This window comes from Arachis stenosperma, chromosome 10 (assembly GCF_014773155.1).
Source record: "Arachis stenosperma cultivar V10309 chromosome 10, arast.V10309.gnm1.PFL2, whole genome shotgun sequence".
Lineage (NCBI taxonomy): Eukaryota > Viridiplantae > Streptophyta > Magnoliopsida > Fabales > Fabaceae > Arachis > Arachis stenosperma.
This window is the reverse complement of record NC_080386.1, coordinates 123,001,321-123,026,409: the sequence shown is the minus strand read 5'-3', so window position 1 is coordinate 123,026,409 and position 25,089 is coordinate 123,001,321. Positions and strand designations below refer to the sequence as shown.

General features: G+C 31.1%; 3 protein-coding genes across 3 annotated transcripts; 2 read left to right on the top strand and 1 right to left on the bottom strand.

The window, feature by feature from the left end:
- The first annotated feature begins 3,673 nt into the window (after window positions 1-3,673).
- Window positions 3,674-4,423, top strand: LOC130957617 (uncharacterized). Its single transcript, XM_057884467.1, has one exon. The coding sequence runs from the start codon at window positions 3,674-3,676 to the stop codon at window positions 4,421-4,423; it is 750 nt and encodes a 249-aa protein (XP_057740450.1).
- Window positions 4,424-13,337: 8,914 nt separating this feature from the next.
- LOC130957616 (uncharacterized) lies at window positions 13,338-14,936 on the top strand. Its single transcript, XM_057884466.1, has 2 exons — window positions 13,338-13,673; window positions 14,556-14,936. Exons 1-2 carry the CDS (start codon window positions 13,338-13,340, stop codon window positions 14,934-14,936), a joined length of 717 nt encoding a protein of 238 aa, XP_057740449.1.
- A 5,260-nt stretch (window positions 14,937-20,196) lies between these two features.
- On the bottom strand, window positions 20,197-21,771 carry LOC130957615 (uncharacterized). The gene is made up of 3 exons (XM_057884464.1): window positions 21,519-21,771; window positions 20,714-21,334; window positions 20,197-20,630 (listed from the first exon to the last, which is right to left on the bottom strand). The coding sequence occupies exons 1-3, from the start codon at window positions 21,769-21,771 to the stop codon at window positions 20,197-20,199; spliced, it is 1,308 nt and encodes a 435-aa protein (XP_057740447.1).
- Between the last annotated feature and the right edge of the window lie 3,318 nt (window positions 21,772-25,089).

Here is a 25,089-nt window from a genome sequence, read left to right as displayed (position 1 = left end):
TCAGTAAAAAAAAGTATTTTTTTAAAATAAAATACTTTTATTTAATTTAAAATTTATTTAAATACATCTTTTAAAAGAATAGTTTTATTAAAAAAATAAATTATTTATTTTTTAAAAAAATAATAATACCTTATTTTTAAAAAAATAAAAATAAAAGATATTTTTAATATTTAAAAATCTTTTTAAAAAATTTATTTAAATATAAAATAATTTTTATCTGTTAAAAAAACTTTTTTAAAAAATAAAAAAATAAATATTTTTTTCAAAAGTCAATTCAAATTCACCTGTATATATTTTCTAAAATAGTGACAGCGTAATTTGATTTTTCTCTTAGATGTTTTTGTTCCGTTGTTTAATAAAAATAATAATAATAAATAAAAACTTTCCAACTCCTTATCTTCCGAATAATAAAATTTATGAATACAGTTTAAATCTTCAAAGTCTTTCCCTTCCCATTCAAATTCCTTTAAAACCAAACTAACAAATGCAATTTTAGTATGTATTTTAGGATAGTATTATATCTATTTTTAATATTTACTTAATTTTGAATTTTTTTTAAATATAATTTAAATGGTTCATTCTTTCTTAACATTTTTGGAACAAAGTATTTTTTTAGTAGTAGTATTTAAATTTATAGTAATTATCCAAATAATTAATTGACACACATGCCATGCAGGGACGGACATAAGGGGGGCGAGTGGCGGCCTCGGCCCCCCCCAACTTTTTTTTAATTGTAATAAGTTATTATGTATAATTTAATTTTTTTTTAAAAATTATTTAGTATTTAGTCTAATATAAATAAAAATTCAGTCTAATTTAAATATTAATAATTTTTAATATCTAAAAAGTAAGTAACAATATTAAAGAAATCTGAAAAAGATATTATTACTAATATTTTTTAATTAAATAAAAATTTTCAAATCTCATTAAGTGAATTCTTTTTCTTCTTGTGGCCGTCTTTTTTTATTCATTTGATATTAATTCTCTCTGTTTCAACTGCTACAAATAAGAAATATTTTTCAACTATGAATATTGTGAAAAATAACTTAGAAACAAAATAAAAGATGAATTTCTTGTTAATTGTCTTTTAATTATATTGAAAAGAAAATTACTAAAAAATTTGACACAAATTCCATTATCGGTGAATTTTATGATACGAAAAATCGACCACTTCGTTAGTAAAAAGTATACACATATTTTTTTTACTTTAAAATATATTCTCTATCAAAATATTTTTGTAATACATCTTATATTATATAATTTTTTTACATAATTTTTAATATTATATGCGTTATTGGCCCCCATAATATTATTTCTGGATCCGTCTCTGATGCCATGTATATTGGATATACGAATGATAATATTAATTAATTAATTAATTATAGTAGTTAACTTTATAGTAATTCTCCTCATAATATTTTTTCAGTCAAAATTATCTTAAATACTTCCAATTTTTTGTTTTAAAAATTGATGCCTTGACCAATGATATTTTGAAATTTGAAAATTCCTAGTATTAAAATGCATTGACTGATGATAAAAAATAATATTGTCTCTTTAAAATTAAATGTTAGTTATTCTTTTTTGATAAAAATTAGGAGTTAATTACCAATTCAGTTTCTGTCTATTTCTTAAAATGACAATGCGATCTCTTAAAATTAAAATAATCTACTTCAGTCTCTATTTTCTATTTTCGTGACACAACACGATCCTTGTAGAAAAAACACTGACATGTCAAGTTCAAAAATAGACAAAGGCCTAATTATTTTTAAATTCAAATTGGTTAGAGATTTATTAGTCTCTATTCTTTAAATAATATCTTTTTAAAATTTTTTTATTCATTATACTAATATTCTTTTTCAATAAATTATTGAATATATGGTATAATAAGTTCAAACTAATTAATAAATTATTTAAATTTAAAAATATCATTTATTATGAAACTAAATAAATAATTTGCAAATATAATTTTTAAATATATATAAATAATAAATATTAAAATTTGGTTAATACATTAATAATAATAACCCTATGAGATTAGTATTATGATCTAGAAAATTTTCACAATAAAATAAAAATCAATGAACACATTATTTGATATATAATAAATTTTTTTGAGTAATAATAAATTTAATATTTTTATCTCTTTAAATTAAATTAATAATTCTATTTGATATATTTGCACTAAAATACATTATAAATAGGCTACTAATAATAAATGAAATAATATATATATATATATATATATATATATATATATATATATATATATATATATATATATATATATATATATATATATATATATAATATATTAATAATATTTGATTAAAATATATATAAATTTAATTGAATTTTAGTATACATAAAATTTTAGTTAATCCATATTATTCTTATATTGATAAATCTTTATCGATTTGTAACCTTATGAGAATATGTATTATTAATAGATTAATAATATTATTGATACTTTGAGTTTGTTGAGTTTATAAATGATCTTCATAATATATATATATATGTTTTATTTTATGGTCTTCATATATTATGTTTTATTTTATTTAGTATTAATATTAGTAGCATATTCATAGTATATTTGTGTATTTTAGTACAAAGATATCAAACAGAATTATTAATTTAGTTTAAAGAGAAAAAAAATTAAATTATTTATTACTCAAAAAAGTTTTACTATATATCAAATAATATGTTCATTAATTTTTATTTTATTGTGAAATTTATTTAGATCATAATACTAATAGTATATCATAGGATTATTATTATTATTAATGAATTAAACGTATTTTAATCTTTATTATTTATATATTTAAAAATTATATTTGAGAATTATCTATTTAGTTTTATAATAAATGATATTTTTAAATTTGAATAATGTATTAGTTAATTTGTACTTATTATACCATATATTCAATAATTTATTAAAAAAGAATATTAATATAATGAATAAAAAAATAATTTGAAAGGGATCTTGTTTAAAGAATAAGGACAAATAAACCCCTAACTAATTTAAATTCAGAGACAATTAGGTCCATATCCATTTCTAAACTTGATACGTCAGTATTTTCTATTCAAAATTGATGGAAAAACACTACTTACAGAAACTGCATTGTGTCATAGAACTAGAGGACAAGAACTAAAATGAATCGTTTTTATCTTGAGAGACTGTGTTATCATTCTGAAAAATAGACAGAGATCAAGTTAGTAGACACTCTAAAAATTAGTGTTAAATTGTTCTTTTTTAATAATTTTGGTCAAAAAGTTTTTATAATAATAAAAGGTTGAAAACTATCAAATTTGAAAATGTTTGTATGCTCTCAAATTTTTATTTTAAACATTAATGCATTTATAATATTTTAAAATTTGAAAATCTAAAGAATTTGCCAAGATTGCAAATTTATAATCCTTTCACATTTATTAACTTCTTTTCACATTGTAAAATAATAGCAAATTAGACCAAGTCATATTAGCACCCTATAACCCTATTAAATGGGTCATATAGCTCATTAATTAATAATTTTTATTTTTTACGAATATTAAAAATTGACTATGAATATTTAAATTTTATTATCTTCCTATCACCAAAAAAAAAACCTTAACAAGGTGTTATGCTTTTACTATATAAGTAGATGATTCAAACATTACTATCACATCAATTTGAAAAATGGAATTCACTAAACTTTTGTTCCATATCATTGTTTCCTTCTTTCTCTTTTCACTTGTTTACAAAACTACAGATGCTACTAAAATTAATAATTGTAAAGTAGGTCTCGATCATAATGTTCTAGCTGGTCCGAATCCAATCAATAACAAAATACCACCATTGCGAAGTCCACGTGAACCTCCTCCTACAAAATATTCCTTTTTAGAAAATGTAAGTCTCGATCATAATGTTCCAGCTGGTCCGAATCCAATCAATAATAAAACACCACCATTGCGAAGTCCACGTGGACCTCCTCCTACAAAATATTCTTTTTCAAAAAATGTAGGTCTCGATCATAATGTTCCAGCTGGTCCGAATCCAATCAATAACAAAACACCACCATTGCGAAGTCCACGTGGACCTCCTCCTACAAAATATTCTTTTTTAGAAAATGTAGGTCTCAATCATAATGTTCCATCTCGTCCGAATCCAATCAATAACAAAACACCACCATTGCGAAGTCCACGTGGACCTCCTCCTACAAAATATTCTTTTTCAGAAAATATAGGTCTCGATCATAATGTTCCAGCTGGTCCGAATCCAATCAATAACAAAACACCACCATTGCGAAGTCCACGTGGACCTCCTCCTACAAAATATTCTTTTTCAGAAAATGTAGGTCTCGATCATAATGTTCCAGCTGGTCCGAATCCAATCAATAACAAAACACCACCATTGCGAAGTCCACATGGACCTCCTCCAACAAAATAAATCCTGACCATGATATTTGCAGTAGTCCAAATTCAATCAGTGATACAACACCAACAATACCAAGAGTTCTTCGTTTCATATAATCTTTTTTTGTTAAAGATCACATAAATCACCACCATAGAGTCTAATAACTTTAGAGTTTAATTTCATTGTAATGCAACTCTGCAAGTTTATTAATAAATTTTGAGGCTATATTTTTTTCGCATTCGTCTAATATTTCAATTTCAATATATCGTTATGATTGAGTATTAGATGTTATTGGTATTCTTATATATATTACGTAGTTATTTTATATTTCACCTATTAAAACAACAAACTATACCAGGCATTTTTTTTCTTCTCGAAAATTGTTTTATTTTTTACACCTAAAAATAAAATGAGAGACTTAAAACAAACCACCATTTCATTTGTGTGCAAAAAAAAAAAAAGGCTTAAGAAGGCAAGATCAGCTTCACGTTCTCAATCTCTTCTTTAATCCTCATTGACAGATCCAAAAAATTTGTTATAAAAAGTTAAACACAGCACATACAAATAACAAAAAATACACATAAGCATATCAAAGCAAATAAAATTAAATAATATAAAAATATTAAATACTAAATAATATTTTATTTATTCATTATCAATACTGGTATATTAATCAAATCTAACGTGTCTGTTATTTTTTATAAATTAAATACACGTGATAATAATAAATAACTAAATATGAAATTAATCAATGCAAAATGGTAAAATAGATTATCTTCTAATCAAGAGTTTTTATTTGAGATTTCTATTCAAAACCCTCGTATCCTTATTATATATTTTATATATTACCTAATAATTATTCAATTATTAAATAAAAAAATTAAAATTTATTTCAAATAATAATAATATAATAGTACAAAATGTTTTATTGTTAGATAGACTGAAGTATAAAATATTTTATTGTTTTAACTATATTTTAGATGATTTTTAGTCCAATTTATATTTGAGAATTGGTATTCAAAATCAATATGTAGTACAAAATTTAATTTACATTTGAGAATCAATAATCAAAATATATATGTAATACAAAATTCTTTAATTTACTAACAAATATCTAAATTAATAGAAAAATCTCTAAGAATATAAACATGATGAGTAAATACTGTCTAATTCAGTTTCTGACAATTACTTCAAAAGACAAAATGTTCCTTGACATAAAAAGAGTTTAATTTGATTCTTGTCCTTTAATGCAACAGAATAATGCGATCTCTTTGTCATTTCTACTATTAGCTCGTAACGAAAATTGTTCAAATGTGTGGTACATTTGGATGATGAGCTGACACGTTAAATATTATGTTGTTACTGTCAAATTGGATATAAATCTATTTATCTCTATTTACTCCAATAAAATGATATCATTTTGAGGTTAAATTAGTTAAAAATTTATTTGTCATAGACCTATTTATTTTAAAATAATTTTTGAAATGATAATTTTTTTAAAATTAATTTTTTATTGTTATGATGTTCATTACATTAAAAATGGACAAATAAATTTAATTTTTAAAATTAAGACAAACGATTATCTCCTAGGTATTGCAGCATATAATGGTATATAACTATATAACCTGGGACTCTTTGGGTAAATTTATATTATCCTGTAGTGTCAATTTGGGCTCTCGCACCATTATTAGGTTAACTATGGAATATTTTCTATGGTTTGTCAATTATTTGCTAATGAAAAAACTTAAGGAAGTTGATTATTGAAATAGATTTTTATTTTAAAAATTGATGTGCTGACCGATATTTGGAAGACCACAAGTGAATCATTTGATTTTTTTCATAATTACAAATATTACACTAATAAAGTAGGAATAGTAAAAAATCATAAAAAAATTATAAAAAATACTATTCTCTCTATACTTTAAAAATTATTAAATTAGTTTTTTAATAATTTTATTCAGAAAGTTCTCTTATAATAACAAAAGTTTGAAGAGTACCAAATTTGGAATATTTGTATGCTCTCAGAATTTGATTTTTAAGCATTGATGCATTATTTAAGATATTTTAAATTTTGAAAATTTACAGATTTTTTGAAGATAACATATTTATAATTAAAGTAGTTAAAACAAATTAAATTTATTGAGTCAGCCTGTTTACTAATTTAAACGGGCTGGTTTATCTCCAAAATTAAATTTATTTAAATTTTGGATTAGGATGAGACTGATTAATTAAAAAAAATAACGAATTAAACAGGCAAATTTGCATGCTAAACAGCCGGCTCATTTAAATTTTTTTGCATTTTTAAAAAAATAAATAGCACTTTTTTTAATATTTTTCATAATTCGACCCGAAAATTTGACCTATCAAACTAAAAAACATGGTTTTGTTTAAGATTTTTGAAATAAAAATAATATTTTTTTTGTCAAAATATTTTTTAAAAAAATAAATAAAATAATAGATGGGTCAAGCCATTTAATTCATCGAGTTGACCATAAATAATCCGGACTAAAATATTATGGCCTATTGAATAAAACAGACTTAAATAGACTATCCCATTTATCCCGTGAATTTATGTGGGATGAACCCAAAGGAGCCAGATTAGCCCGGTTTGACCATCATATTTATATTCCCTTCACAATGCAAAATATTACACCAACGTATGAATATCATCGCAAATAACTTCTTATCGCGATAGAAAATAATAGCAAATTAAATCTTCTCATAATAGCATCTCACCAAAAAAAAAAAGAAATAGTTATCAAGTTTAAATAGAGATTTTCACGGATCAAATCATATCCACAAATCTATAGTATTTATCTGTATCTAATCTACAATTTACATATATAATTTGACCTGCAAGATTATCGGATCGGATTCGATCCATACTCTAACCGGATCGCATATATCATATTATATTTGCGGATCCGCGCCATGATAATAAATAAATTAATAATATATATGTTGTATTTATATTTTAATTCAATTAATAATTATTATTCATATATATTATATTATTTTATTTTTGTTATTTAAAAAAAGTTAATTTAATAATATTATTTTAAGAATAAATATATTTAAAAGAATGAAAAAATTTATTAAAGTGAAAAAATGAGTTTAACTGACTTTTTTTATAAAAATAAATTTTTTAATATATTTTTTGTTTTGCGGATATAGAATTTGATCTGATTCGATGAGTTTAGGCGGATCAAATTGAGATTTTGGTCATATCCGATCCGATCTGATTCGATCCGGGAGTATCCTTAAGTTTAAATGGGTCATATATAGGGGTGGCAACGGGGTGGTAGGGATGAATTTTTGCCCTATCCGACCACGCCCTGCCTTATAATAGCCCGCATAGAACCCGTCCTGCTTCTACCATAGACAGTAAAAAATTAAACCCTAACTCGTCTCTGCGAGTACCTACCCCTCCTCTACCCGCCCCTATAATTATTAAAATCAACAAATAAAATTAAATTTTAAAATTTATGTAACCATCATCACATATATAACATAAAATAAAGTAAAAAATTTTAAGAATAATACAATATTATTCATTATTTTACATATACTACATATATATATAATAGGGTAAATATGATTTGGTCCCTAAGGTTTTGGCCAAAAAATTTATTCATTCCTGATCTTTTTTTGCATTCGAATTCGTCTACCCTTGCACAGAAGAAAAATCAGCAACAAGTAACAACAAAAATCATTACTAAACAACATGCAACAAGTGACAACCTTTTTTTTGTACAAAAATAACTAACAGTGGATGAAAAAGAATCAGCAACAAGTAACAACAAAAATCATTACTAGAGACATAGAGCACAACAACGAAAGGCTAAAGACAGAGCTTGTGTGTAGACTCCAACTCTGGTTCAGGCATCGCCGAACAGATGCAATAAGAGCAATTCAATAGGAAAGCACTTACTCTTCTCACAAACTTGCACACATCGTTGATCAAGTTACAAGAGAGCACTACCCTCTTCCTTGAAAAGACACGGATCTTTACCCAAACGACAACCACTAAGACCATCTCAAAAACGATGACATGGATTTTGAGTTCATAGCATTTCAAAAGGCCGCTGACAGCATTTTCTTTGATCGCTACAATGGACTTGTTTCCCCAGTCCTCAACTTCAACCAAGTCCTTCCTAAAAGTCCATCGGAGTGCGACGGTAGATCTAACGGTAATAGTGACGGCATTCGAGTTTTGATGGAGGAATTATTAATCGGTGAAGATGCGGAGAATAACTGGAGCAGTCATAATCCTCTGTCTTTGTCTTCATCTTCACTAGAGGATTTGGCTCATCGACAGCGTTTCTCTTTCCTTCCCCTTCAATTTTTCTTCTCCATCCCTGCTTCTCTCTCCCCTTGTTTTGTCTTTCTTTCATTCTTTCTTTTCGGAGTGAAAAGGTAGGTAAGAGATAGAAAAGGTATTTTTGTCCAAAAGGACAATTTTAAAATTAAGTTGGACTTTAAAGACGAATTTGAATGCAAAAAAATAATTGAAGACGAATAAAATTTTGTGCCTAAATTTTAGGGACTAAAATTGTATTTAATCCTATTAGAGAGCGAATATTCCCTGAACTTGATCCCACCTCACCCCGCCTAAGACTCAGCCCCACACTGAGTCGAGTTATTGTAACGACCCGATTCCCAGTAAGTCATGATCATACCAGAAATCAAGTGTCACCAACTTGTTCACATGAAACCTTTACTATGTATTATTAAGCCTTTAATCGGGTTAGCGTACTATCGAGTTTTGGTAAAACTTTTATAAGAAAACTTGCAAGGACAACTAATTAAACATACACAAGCATAAGCATACAGGTACTGTCGTGTATATATATATATCCTGAGTTAGCATACAACCCTTCAAAAAAACTACTATGTACAACCTAACACTCCGGGCCCTGGTCTATATAGAAAACCCCTAAACTGGCACCCGAACTAGCCTAGTCCACTATGTACACCCTACTCTCTCAGTGAGTCTGACCAAAAGTGAGAGATTAACACAAAGGCTAGGCTAACACAAAAAAAAACTATCAAATGGCACAACCGCAGCTCCCAGGACTCAGCTGTCATCGTCAGAGGAGATCACAACCACATCAGAACACTCCTTAGGATCCTCGTCCTCGTCATCGAAAATCTCTATAATCTCGGGAGGGGCACTGGCACTCGTGCTACTGGTCTGACCAGCACTCGCCGGTCTACTAATAGAGGCGGTGAGCGACTCCTCAAAAGATGGCTCGGATGAAGATACTGAGATCTGCTCCACGGGGATGTCTTCCTCCTCTACGTGTTGGTGTTACTTTTGGCGGTAAACAATGTCACATCTGCTCTCCTGTGGCAGTAATTTTTCTATTATTAGAAAGAACATTACGGGGGGTTTTAAAACTTCACGCTAATTTCAAACAAAACTTCTCCTACAAAATTAATTTATATTATTGTTTATTTCTGAAGGGTTGTATGCTAACTCAGGATATATATATATATATATATATATATATATATATATATATATATGTACGGCATTACCTGTATGCTTATGCTTGTGTATGTTTAATTAGTTGTCCTTGCAAGTTTTCTTATAAAAGTTTTACCAAAACTCGATAGTACGCTAACCCGATTACAGGCTTAATAATACATAGTAAAGGTTTCATGTGAACAAGTTGGTGACACTTGATTTCTGGTATGATCATAATATATTATCTTGATTAGTTGTTTGAAGCATTCTCTGAGTTGTGTCTCATGCATATAGGATATTGTTGTGATATGAATTGCATGATTGTCACTGTGTTTCCATTTTAGAGACTATTCACACTTTACCTGAAATGTTAAGACTGATCACCTTAATATTACATGTTGGGTGTGCACAGAATCTTGATGGCTGCACGGAGACGAGGACGTGGTAGGCGTGGTGCAAACCATGCAGAGGAACCGACGAGGGGTGCAGATGCTTTTATAGCTGCAATGAACACCATGGCTGAGGCTGTGCGTGAAATGGCAACTGCTACTACGCGAGCAATTGACCGTTTAGGGGAGAGGAACGGAGATCGTAATGAAGGACGCAATGGTGAGCGTGGTGGAGACGGTAATGATAATGAAGGTGCCGGAAACCACGAGAACCCTATGACACTGACAACCTTTCTGAAGGTAAATTCGCCCAAGTTTAAGGGGACGCTTGTTGCAACTGAAGCTGACAATTGGTTCCGTGGTATCGAGAAGTCATTGCAAGTGCAACATGTGCCAGAAAGACAGTACGTGGAATTTGCGACCTATATGCTGGAGGAGAAGCTGAACACTGGTGGCATGAAGTGCAACGCTTGTTAAGGCAGGTGGTGGAAGAGATTGACTGGGATACTTTTAAGGAGGAATTTTATAAAAAGTACTTCCCTAGAACTGTTCGTGATGCTAAAGAAATGGAACTGATGCAGTTGACGCAGGGGAATATGTCAGTAGCAGATTATACTCGAAAATTTGAGGATTTGTGCCGATTCTCTAAGATCTGTCAGGAAAACCCAGATGATTTTGAGGAATGGAAGTGTTTGAAGTATGAAGGAGGACTCTGCGAAGAACTAATGCACTCGTTGGTACCACTGCAAATACGAAATTTTGCAGAGCTTGTCAATAGGAGTCAGTTGGTGGAAGACTGTACCAAGAAGATGGCGGCAGCAAAGATGAGTCGTCAATAATTACCTCCGAAAAATTTTAATCGGTATATAGCCCCTCAGGGAAGGAACTTTAAAATGAATAGCACACTTTCTTATGGGAATCAGCAAGTTAGTAATCTTCCTGCTCGTGACAATATCGATAGGCAAGGACGAGATACTGGAAAGCGACCACAGCCAGCACTAACAAACCTTGTTTGTAATCAGTGTGGGAAGGACCATGGTAGGAATCCATGTCGATTAGGTTCGAGCGTTTGTTATTTTTGTGGTATGCCTGGACACATAGCGAGGAATTGTGAGAAGAAGATTGCTCAAGATTCAGCTAAATCTCAGCAGCCAGGAAGAGTATTTACAATGATGACTGAAGATGCTCGTACTCAGACTCCCTGACCCAAGGTCAGTATTGTGTTAAGACTCGCTCCTTAACTGCACTTTATGTTTCTGGTGCGTCACATTCTTGTATTTCTTTAACTGCTATACGTAAGTTGAGACGAGATGAGGACACACAACATACCTGAGGACAAGAAAATAAGATAAGAACTGTTTACTCGCACCTGTTTACAGGTAAAGAAAATTTTGAGGGCAAAATTTTCTTTTAGGATGAAAATTTTTGTTTATAGCAATTTTCGAAGACGAAAATTTTTATAAATGGGGTAGAATGTAAGATCCCAAATTTAAAAAAAAATTAAATAATGAGTTATTTGTGATTTATTATCTTATTTAAAGCAAATTATTATTATTATTATTATTATTACTATTATTATTATCTTTACTATATTATCATATTTATATATTTATAATATTTATATATTTATTTCCCTTTGGCCGAAGCCTTAAGGGAATTAAAATAAGGAAAGCCAAAACGTGGCTTGCATGCTTAACTATGTATATATATATAATTCTTACTAATGTTTCTTTTATACATATATCTTTTGTATGCATTGCATATATATATATACATGGAATGAAAGGCAAAGAAAAGGGGAACGTGGCTTTAATATAGGAATGTAAGATAAGAACTTGACAACTCATTAAGCCTTAATCATCACCAATTACTTTCCTTGCTTAACTTTTCGTTTTCATTCACAAGCCTAAGGAAAAAGAAAGAACAGAGAGAGACCGAAGCTTTATGAGAGAGAACCGTAAAACCCTCTAACCTTCCGGTCACGATTTCTTGCGATCCATAACTCCAATAAAAAAATCTAATTCGGTAAAAGTGTTTGTATCTTCCTCCTCTACGTGTTGGCGTTACTTTTGTCCGGTGGAAATCGACGGTGACGTAGCTCCCCTACCCCTTAAGCTTGGCCAACTGGAGTTCTAGGAGGCACGGAGGATTCTGGACGTTTTTCCCTTCAGCAGCACGGTCAGAAATTTTCTCTATAGTTTCGAGTATTTCGATTACGTACGAAGGTAAGGTTTTGATAAATTTTCACCGACTAAATGATATTTGATAAGTAAATTGATGTTTGGATTGAGTGTTATTGAAATTTGATTGCATTTCATGTTGAATTCTGTTGATATATTGATATTTTGATGAAGTTGTGTTTAGTCAGCACGAGAATGGATAAATTTTTAAGTTAATATTTTGATAAAAATAAAACAGATTTTCGGTCTCGTTGAAGGACAAGATATTAGTTTGAAACTTTTATTTTAAAAGATGTCATTATATTTTTATAAAAAGACTGAGGTTATCTTTATTATTATAGACTAAGTTTTGAAAGAAAAATGCTATTTTGAGTTTTTATTCAAAATTACTGCCACAGGAGAGCAGATGTGACATTGTTTGGGTCTTAGTGCCAAATGTAAAGTGGGAATGCCCACACACTGAGAACTGTTTTCCAGATGTACGCTTATTGATTTGGAAAGTCACACTGTATGCGGCCTAGCCGTACGACTTATAAGCACACTGATGCATCTGGAAAACCATATATGGGACTCGTGCCCGGGTAATGTCGGGAGCGGGTAGGCAACCGACACATGAGCTCATGGCCTGCGTTAAGAATAGACATGCATCATTCTTGTTGCGCATTTGCATTTTACTTGACATTGTGAAATTGTTTGTGATTGTCTTCTTGTGTTTATACATTCCTTAATGTTATTCTGAATTGTGGTGACTAGATATTTCTTTGTGACACTTGTATATTTCGTTGTGAATTACTTGAACTGTGGTAATCCTGACTAAACTAACCACCCTCGACCCTACTAAGAATCCCCCAGTTCTTACCCCTTCTCTTCCTCCCCTTCAGATGGAGACCGGAGTTATATTTTACGAGATGGACCCTCCCTATATATACGAGGATATTGTACGTCATAGGTTTTATGTAGTAGCTGCGGAGATTAGGACTCGTATGTACATTCTGTGTGATCATCCTTTCCATCACCCGATTGACACTCCACAGTTTAACCCCGACATGCCCTATGAGTTCCCACTGCAATGGCTCCACCCGGATGCTCCTTTTCACCCGTTTCATGATGGACCGGTGCCTCACCAGCATCCCGATCAGCCTGCGTATCAGGCAGACCCTGAGCCTGAGCCCATGGAGGAGCATTTTCCAGAGCCTGTACCGGAGGCACGGAGGATTCCGAACGTTTTTCCCTTCAGCAGCACGGTCAGAAAGTTTCTCTAGAGTTTCGAGTATTTCGATTACGTACGAAGATAGGGTTTTGATAAATTTTCACCGACTAAATGATATTTGATAAGTAAATTGATGTTTGGATTGAGTGTTATTGAAATTTGATTGCATTTCATGTTGAATTCTGTTGATATATTGATATTTTGATGAAGTTGTGTTTAGTCAGCTCGAGAATGGATAAATTTTTAAGTTAATATTTTGATAAAAATAAAACGGATTTTCGATCTCGTTCAAGGACAAGATATTAGTTTGAAAATTTTATTTTAAAGGATGTCATTATATTTTTATAAAAAGACTGAGGTTATGTTTATTATTATAGATTAAGTTTTGAAAGGAAAATGCTATTTTGAGTTTTTATTCAAAATTACTGCCACAGGAGAGCAGATGTGACATTGTTTGGGCCTTAGTGCCAAATGTAAAGTGGGGATGCCCACACACTGAGAACTATTTTCCAGATGTACGCTTATTGATTTGGAAAGTCACACTGTATGCGGCCTAGCCGTACGACTTATAAGCACACTGATGCATCTGGAAAACCATATCTGGGACTCGTGCCCGGGTAATGTTGGGAGCGGGTAGGCAACCGACACATGCGCTCATGGCCTGCGTTAAGAATAGACATGCATCATTCTTGTTGCACATTTGCATTTTACTTGACATTGTGAAATTGTTTGTGATTGTCTTCTTGTGTTTATACATTCCTTAATGTTATTCTGAATTGTGGTGACTAGATATTTCTTTGTGACACTTGTATATTTCGTTGTGAATTACTTGAACTGTGGTAATCCTGACTAAACTAACCACCCTCGACCCTACTAAGAACCCCCAGTTCTTACCCCTTCTCTTCCTCCCTTTTAGATGGAGACGGGAGTTATATTTTACAAGATGGACCCTCCCTATATATACGAGGATATTGTACAGCATAGATTTTATGTAGTAGCTGCAGAGATTAGGACTCGTATGTACATTCTGCGTGATCATCCTTTCCATCACCCGATTGACACTCCACAGTTTAACCCCGACATGCCCTATAAGTTCCCACTGCAGTGGCTCCACCCGGATGCTCCTTTTCAGCCGTTTCATGATGGACCGGTGCCTCACCAGCATCTTGATCAGCCTGCGGATCAGGCGGACCCTGAGCCTGAGCCCATGGAGGAGCATTTTCCAGAGCCTGTACCGGAGGCACGGAGGATTCCGAACGTTTTTCCCTTCAGCAGCACGGTCAGAAAGTTTCTCTAGAGTTTCGAGTATTTCGATTACGTACGAAGATAGGGTTTTGATAAATTTTCACCGACTAAATGATATTTGATAAGTAAATTGATGTTTGGATTGAGTGTTATTGAAATTTGATTGCATTTCATGTTGAATTCTGTTGATATATTGATATTTTGATGAAGTTGTGTTTAGTCAGCTCAAGAATGGATAAATTTTTAAGTTAATATTTTGATAAAAATAAAACAGGTTTTCGGTCTCGTTGAAGGATAAGATATTAGTTTGAAAATTTTATTTTAAAGGATGTCATTATATTTTTATAAAAAGACTGAGGTTATGTTTATTATTATAGATTAAGTTTTGAAAGGAAAATGCTATTTTGAGTTTTTATTCAAAATTACTGCCACAGGAGAGCAGATGTGACATTGTTTGGGCCTTAGTGCCAAATGTAAAGTGGGGATGCCCACACACTGAGAACTATTTTCCAGATGTACGCTTATTGATTTGGAAAGTCACACTGTATGCGGCCTAGCCATACGACTTATAAGCACACTGATGCATCTGGAAAACCATATCTGGGACTCGTGCCCGGGTAATGTCGGGAGCGGGTAGGCAACCGACACATGAGCTCATAGCTTGCGTTAAGAATAGACACGCATCATTCTTGTTGCGCATTTGCATTTTACTTGACATTGTGAAATTGTTTGTGATTGTCTTCTTGTGTTTTTACATTCCTTAATGTTATTCTGAATTGTGGTGACTAGATATTTCTTTGTGACACTTGTATATTTCGTTGTGAATTACTTGAACTGTGGTAATCCTAACTAAACTAACCACCCTCGACCCTACTAAGAACCCCCCAGTTCTTACCCCTTCTCTTCCTCCCCTTCAAATGGAGACCGGAGTTATATTTTACGAGATGGACCCTCCCTATATATACGAGGATATTGTACAGCATATGTTTTATGTAGTAGCTGCGGAGATTAGGACTCGTATGTACATTCTGCGTGATCATCCTTTCCATCACCCGATTGACACTCCACAGTTTAACCCCGACATGCCCTATGAGTTCCCACTGCAGTGGCTCCACCCGGATGCTCCTTTTCACCCGTTTCATGATGGACCGGTGCCTCACCAGCATCCCGATCAGCCTGCGGATCAGGCGGACCCTGAGCCTGAGCCCATGGAGGAGCATTTTCCAGAGCCTGTACCGGAGGAGGACATCCCCGTGGAGCAGATCTCAGTATTTTTATCCGAGCCATCTTCTGAGGAGCCGCTCACCGCCTCTATTAGTGGACCGGCGAGTGCTGGTCAGACCAGTAGCACGAGTGCCAGTGCCCCTCCCGAGATTATAGAGATTTTTGATGACGAGGACGAGGATCCTGAGGAGTGTTCTGATGTGGTTGTGATCTCCTCTGACGATGACAGCTGAGTCTTGGGAGCTGCGGTTGTGCCTTTTGATAGTTTTTTTTTTTTGTGTTAGCCTAGCCTTTGTGTTAATCTCTCACTTTTGGTCAGACTCACTGAGAGAGTAGGGTGTACATAGTGGACTAGGCTAGTTCGGGTGCCAGTTTAGGGGTTTTCTATATGGACCAGGGTCCGGAGTGTTGGGTTGTACATAGTAATTTTTCTGAAGGGTTGTATGCTAACTCAGGATATATATATACACGACAGTACCTGTATGCTTATGCTTGTGTATGTTTAATTAGTTGTCCTTACAAGTTTTCTTATAAAAGTTTTACTAAAACTCGATAGTACGCTAACTCGATTACAGGCTTAATAATACATAGTAAAGGTTTCATGTGAACAAGTTGGTGACACTTGATTTCTGGTATGATCATGACTTATTGGGAATCGAGTCGTTACAACTTTTACCGGATTAGATTTTTTTATTGGAGTTACGGATCGCAAGAAATCGTGACCAAAAGGTTAGAGGGTTTTACAATTCTCTCTCATAAAGCTTCGGTTTCTCTCTCTGTTCTTTCTTTTTCCTTAGGCTTGTGAATGAAAACGAAAAGTTAAGCAAGAAAGTAATTGGTGATGATTAAGGTTTAATGAGTTGTTAAGTTCTTATTTTACATTCCTATATTAAAGTCACGTTTCCCCTTTTCTTTGCCTTTCATTCCATATATATATATATATATAGTTAAGCATACAAGCCACGTTTTGGCTTTCCTTATCTTAATTCCCTTAAGGCTTCGAGCATACAAGCCACGTTTTGGCTTTCCTTATCTTAATTCCCTTAAGGCTTCGGCCAAAATGAAATAAATATATAAATATTATAAATATATAATAATAATAATAATAATAATTTTTTTTAAATAAGATGATAAATTACAAATAACTCATTATTTAATTTTTTTTTTAAATTTGGGGTCTTAAAGTTATTACCTGTTTCAACCGATTAAAAATGGAGTGAATACCCACGAATTCAAATAATATTGTCAACCCTAATCATATAGCTCAAGATTACTGTTGTTTTTTCTGTATATTAAAAATTGATTATGAGAGATAAATATTTAAACTTTAGTATCTTTCCATCAATAGAGAAATTCCAAGGTGTTATAGTTTTACTATATAATAAATAGATGAATCGAAAATTGCTAACACATTAATCTGAAAAATGGAATTCACTCAACTTTTATTCCATATCATAGTTTGCTTCTGTTACCCGTCACTAGTAACAATAATGACTATAAGATAGGTCTCAATCTTGATGTTCCAATTAGTTCAAACTCAACTCCAATAAAATGTCGTCATTGCCAAATTGACGAGGATCTCCTCTTACAAGGTACTTTTTTTCATAAATAAGTCTCGATCATGATGTTCCAGCTAATCTAAATCCAATCGGTAATAATGTGCCAATCGGTAATAAAATGTCACCGTGGTCAAATTCACCTTCTCTCGCAAACTATCCTTTTTTGATAAATATAGGTCTCGACTATGATGTTCTAGCTAGTCTAAATCCAATCAATAATAAATGTTGCCGTTGCCAAATAACATGAACCTCCGATCCTCTTGCAAAATTCTTTTTTTTTTTTCAAAAAATGTAGGTCTCAAATATAATATTTTAGCTAGTTCAAATCCAATTGACAATAAAATATCACTTCTGTCAAATTCACATGTACTTCTTTCTGTAAAATTCTCTTTTTTAAAAAGTATAGGTGTGGACCATAATGTTTCAACTAGTCCAAACTAAATTGATAATAAAATATTGGAAAATTATCACATGTTCCATTGTACTAGCATGGAACATCATGTTCTTTTGTACTATTGGGTTTTCATTATGTATTTGTCTTGTAGTGAAGAATTTAAAGATAATTTTATCCTTTGAAGCAAAACTAAATGACCCATTTGTCAATGGTTGAGTTTCTAAATTCCTGGCTTGGCTAGCAATAGGGGCATGAGCCACTATTTGTTACATTGAGAATTAAATCTTTATGTCATTCTTAAAATACACACCATTAGTAATATATCCTAGCATATTTAATTTTATATTTATTAACAAATCATTCAGTTTTTTAATAAAAAATTATAAACATATTCGGCAGCTACCTTGGTAAAAATAATATTATATAAAATAAGCAAATAATATATATCAAAATAAAATTTAATTTTCAAATATTAACATTACAATTAAAAATATTGAACTCTTCTTGCTAATTTTTCTTCAAAATCAACTCTTTTACTTTTAATTTGTCTTTTGAAAAACTTAAAAATACAACTTTGATAACATTCTTATTTAAATTTTTTAAAATATTTGTTCGACATCTAATTTTCTAAAAACACAAAATTCGAATAAAAAATGTACGTCTAATAGATTTAATAACAAAGAAAAAATATTTATTTTTTTAGTAGCTTCACTGAATCTAATCTATGAATTTTGAATTGATTTCAATCCATATATTTTTTTTAGTTTTTACAAAAAAAAAAGTTAGTTCATTACTTTGGTACTTATATAAAGATTTAAATTTAATATCTAATGATATTTGATTTTTTTTATTCTGTTGTGTCCAAAAAAATATATTTGGCTATTTTAATATTAAAAAACATTATAATTATCAAATTATCGTAACTCAAAATTCATTATATATACCTTTTTTTTATAATTTATATATAGATAATAATATTATTATTCCTAAATCTTGTTACTCTATCATAATTTATTAAGAATTTTATATTATATTTTAATACGTAAATTATAGTAGGGTAATTATTTTACAAAAATACACAAATTACGCTATATCTTATCACTGTTCCACCTGAAAGTGCCCGCAGTCACACGTCCGTCGCGCAAGGTCAACAATTGACACCTTCCCGCTAGCCATGTCTCGCACCTCAAACACCTCATTTCGTCTGTCAAACCGGTGCACTACTATATTCCCAGCCTGTTGCATATTTGCCTCTATCCGTTTTTGTGCAAATACCGAGTATGTGAACCCAGCACGCTTGCGGTCGTGAGCCTCGGCACTCTTCCGTGTAAAAAGTTCATTTAACCGATAATATGTTGCTCGGACCAGCGCCAGCACTAGTAGATTATGGGCACCCTTCAGCACTGAGTTAATGCACTCGACAAGGTTGGTCGTCATATGGCCCCATCGATGCCCCTCGTCGAATGCCAACACCCAATGTCTGAGTCCAATAGCATCGCACCACCTGGCATATGCCTCCCCTCGCTCTTCCAGCCTCTTATAGTTGATGTTGTACTCCTCCACCGTTCTTGAATACCCAATGTTGACAACAAGCTTCTGCAAGTGAGGGACTTTGAATGCTCTTAGAAAGTTACTGCCGATGTGCCTTATACAAAACATCCACTATGCTCTTGGAGGTTGCCAGTCACCTCCGGAACGATTTACTGCTGCCCGAATTGACTCATGCCGATCTGAAATCATACCCACACCGTCTTTTCTGACAACATGCAGTCGCAGATTTCTGAGGAAGAAGTGCCACGCATCAGCTGTCTCCCCTTCCACCAGCGCAAAAGCTATAGGCACAATGTTCTGGTTCCCATCTTGTGCAACAGCGACCAGGAGTGTTCCTTTGTATTTTTCGTATAAGTGTGTGCCGTCCACCTGAACTAGAGGCTTGCAATGCCTAAATGCCCTAACGCATGGATTGAAGCTCCAAAATACGTGATGAAGTATTTTTACACCTTGCGCCTCCTCATTCCCGTTGTACAGTGGGCGTGTTTCTATTTGCACAACTGACCCAGGTATCTTCTGAACCATGACCGATAGCCACCATGGCAAGGCTTGGTAAGAATCCTCCCAACCACCGAAAATTTTTGCTATGGACTTCTGCTTTGCCAACCAAGCCTTCGGTAACTGATGGTATAGTTGAACCTTGACTGGACTTCCGCTATTATAGATTTCACCTTGATTGACGGGTCAGTCTCGACTAACGGCAATATACTATCAGCAACGGTATCCGAGTCCAACTTGGAATGATCCTGTGAAATCGTTCCCATTGTGCACGTGTGCCTTCCATTGTATCTGCGTATCTCCCAACAATCTTTTTTCCGTATCAAGCTGGCTCGGATAAGCCAGTCGCACCCACGCCCATACATCTTGCATTTTGCATAGAAGGTCTGTGGCTCAGACTCATACACATCGTAGTCAACTCCTCTAATGATAGTGTATCTTCTAATTGCAGCCACCACTGACTTTCTGGACCTGTATTCCATTCCAATCCGGAACTCTCCATCCTCAGGATCAGCAATGCCTACGTAAAGCGAAAAATCATGATTCATTAATCATTCCAAAAGTATCAATTAACAAAAACGTATTATTCATGCATGAACGTACCTATGTTTACATATTCCGGAAATTCCGGTGCATGCATGGCGTCGAGATCCAACTCACGCATGAATGGTGGTACGTTCATCGGTTGACTGCTCGAGGGATGAACCACTATATTCTCCGTTGCTGTCTCAACTCCCACATCACCATCCTCGTCTTCATCGTCGGCTTCATAAGTGGCTTCAAAATCCTCTTCGCTGTCACTATCTATTCCCTCGTACACTGCAGCTCTATCATCCTCCATATCTAAAACATTTTGAATCCCTTCTGTCTCTACGCTTTCAAACTCAACATATAGTTCAATCTGTGGCTGTCGCATCTGAGTCTGCCGATAAATTTGAAACATATTCTGCATACTCACTTCGTTAGTGATCGGCATGGTATCAAATTGTATTAGACCACCAAAAACTATAACTGGATTCCGGTACAAAATTCTGCTCACTCTCATTAACGTACCGTTCTCCATACTTTGACAGAGACCGTTCTGAAGCTCCATTAACGTCATGGTGAATGGAACCACAAACGAAAACGGATTCTGGCAGACAAACCTCACTCCCTCATGAGTATTGCGAATTATTTCACCGTTGCGATACACCACCAACTTTGCGGTACCCTCCATTGCACTACCTACACTCACAAAACACTCAAAGAACACTCACACACTCTTACTCAGAATGAAAATAATGTCCAACTCTGCCTATATATAGATGGAGCATTCACCACACCCCCCACGTGCTGCCTGCCGCAGCCAATCAAGTGTTGCCACGTGTCATCACGCCCCCCCCCCCCCGTGCTGAATCATCACGCCCACCGCGTGCTAGCTCCACGTCACCACGCCCCCCGTGCTGAGTCAACACGCCCCCGGCGTGATTCCTTCTCCAGCCAATGACATTGCGCCACGACAGCACGCCTTTCCCGTGCTGTGGCAACACGCCCCCGGCGTGATTCGGGCTACAACCAACGAGGTTCCGCCACGTCTCTTCACGCCCCCTGCGTGTAGCAGGCAACACGCCCCCCACGTGTTGACCTTGCATTAAACATGTCCACAATACAGTAATACACATGGTTCTCCCATTTCTAGCCAAATCACCACCAACTTTTCCATATCCAAATTATTGAGCCCTTCAATCTATTATAGGATGAGAAATCAATAAAAGTATTTAATATATAAATCTAAGTATTTAACTGTTATGAATCTTATAACTGAGCAATTATGAATATTGAAAATAATAAATTAAATAAAATAAAAATAATTATTTTTTAAATTAAATTTGCATGGAGTAAAAAGAAGTAATAAAAATATAAAGAGAAATATAGGGATGAGTTTTATATTTATTCTTATGTAAAATTTCGATTATGGATTATGAAGTTTTGTTTTTTATTTTTTTTATTATTGAAGATAGGGAGATTCGAACTCGCAATTTTTTAGGTAAGTATATATAAAAGACTATATCATTTAAGTTATAACTTGTTGGCTTAGTTGTGAATTGAGGGTTTTGATTATGGATTATGAAATTATGTATAAAGTAACATGTTCATGACATATTTAAATACTATAGTCAAAGAAAAAAATCATCACCTGCAATACAAGTATAAAAAACCTTAACTAATTTTTTTATTCAATTCATCAAGAATTAAGAAACTATGCATTTTCAGTTCAAAAGAGTAGTTATGAGACTATCAACAATTTTATATCTATATATACATACATACATATTTGTGTAAACATGTAAACATGTAAATTAAAGTGTTCCTACTAATATTTTTAAAAAATATATAAAAGTATATATATATATATATATATATATATATATATCTTCATTGAAAAATTGTATTTATTTTCATATTAAAAAAAATCTATTATCTATTTTTAATTTTACAACCAAAATGTGTCACATGTCACTTTTTTATTGTAATTGGAATCAAATCTTTCCCTTCAAATTAAGGAATTCTCCTCTCTTCCTTACTAATTTTAAAACCAAAATGTGCCACATGTCACTCTCTTATTGTAATTGAAATGAAATCTTTTCCTCCAAAATTAAAGAATTTTTCCCTCTTCTTTACTAATTTTACAACCAAAATGTGCTACATGTCACTCCCTCTTTGCAATTGAAATCAAATCTTTTCCTCCAAAATTAAAGAATTCTCTCCCTCCTCCCTCATCTTTTATCTATTTCTCTCATTCCTCCCACTACTCTATCTATTTTATAATATTATTATCAATATCAATGACTAATTACTAATTTGACAATCAAAATGTACAACATGACATTCTTTAATTGCATTAAAATTAAAATTGAAATCGAAATATACTTATATTATTTATCATATATTACTATCTAATTTAATAATCAAATGTGTCACATGACACTCTCTTATTAAAATTGAGAGATTTTTTTTTCAAAATTAATAAACTCTCTTCCTAAATTCTCTCATCTATCTCTCTCCATTTTTTTTCTTTCTCTCTACTATTTTTACTCTATATATAATTTATATTTTATATTAGTAATTTGACAAATCAAAATATGTCGTTCGATATTTTTTTTACAATTAAAATAAACTTTTTTCTTCCAAAATTACCAAACTCTCACTCTCACTCTCATTCTTCATTTTTATCTTTCTCTCTCTTTTCTCTCATTCTCTATTTTTTTCTATCTTTCTCTTCTATAAAAAACAAAATTAACAAAATAATATAATTTAAATAAAAAATATTATTATTATTGTTATTATATACATAGTTTTTTATTTAGTTTTAAATTTTCACCGCTTATCTTTCTAATCTATATTTTTATTTCTCTTCTTTCAAATATTTATTACATATAATTTGGAGAGAATACTAATGTTATCATTAAAAGTTAGAATCAGGATTCAATTGTTTTAAAAAAAATTAATTTTGAGTTAATTTTATAACATTCGTATAATTTTTTTATACTAATATCTAATTATATTTTTATATACACAGAAAAAAAATATTATTTTTAAATAGCAAGTATAAAAATTAATTATTTCTATTTGTATAACAGACTTAACAGTTAACACCTAATTAAATATAAAAGTATACACGTTAAATTGTTTTAAATTTTAGATAACAAATGTTAAAATTAATTATTAATAAAAAATTAGACTTTTTCATATAAAAATAAGAACTAAAAATATTATTATTTAATTTTTTATCTACAGATACCTTGGTCTTCTTAACTAGAGACTTTTGTCAACTTATGACTTTTTTTTGTAAAAGTAGTTTGATTTTATAAATCTTTTGTGCCATGCATAATCTATACTATCAGAACAAAATGAACCGTAATTTTAAAAAATTTATATTCCCGTAATATTATTATGAATAAAACTACTAGTATTTTAAAAATGTTGCTAACCTATGTCATAAGGGTACTTTTAAAAACACCAACAAAAAGAAGGTTTGACAAAAAATTATTGAAAGGTTATTTTTTATATTTTTAATATATTAAATATATTAAAAATATTTTATTATTATTCTCTTAACATATTTTTTTAAAATACAAATTAGCTAATTTTTTTATGTTATATATATATATATATATATATATATATATATATATATCAATTTTTTAATTAAATTTTAATATAAATAAATTTACATGTATATCTAATTACTAATATCATATTATAAAAAATAACTATTTTTTACGTTGATCATATGAATAATTATCTAAACAAACCGACAATTGAATAATTGTATAATATATTTTACCGTCAATACATCAAAATTAAACTCTAATTTATATCTAAAAGTATAAGATAAAAATAAATATTAAATCTATTTAATAAAAAACAAAACATTACTATAGCATTATAAATTAATGAATTTATTTAGTTAAAGTTTATATATATCCTTGAGTTTTTTTACTCAACTTTTTATTATTATTATTATTATTATTATTATTATTATTATTATTATTATTATTATTATTATTATTATATATTTAATTTATAAAAAGTTAACTTAATAACTACGTTATTACTTATTAATATTGATAATAATAAATAAATAATTATTTAATATTTAATATTTAATATTTTTATGTTATTTATTTTTATATATTTTAATATATTTATACAATTTTTTTTATTATTTTTATATGCTATATATTTACTCTCATAATTTAAAATTTTTGAATCCATTATTGTTAATTTATCATAAAATATATAATAATTTCACATAACAACATAAAATATATAATAATTTCACATAACAAATTATTACTTTTTTTTTTGACAAGAATTATTACTTAAACTCATTTTAAAAAATTAAGCCAGTCAATAAAAACAATTTTTGTCAGCCTAATTTGGATCTTTTTTTGTAGAACAATCAAACTAAGCCGATAAATGATAACAAAAAAGGA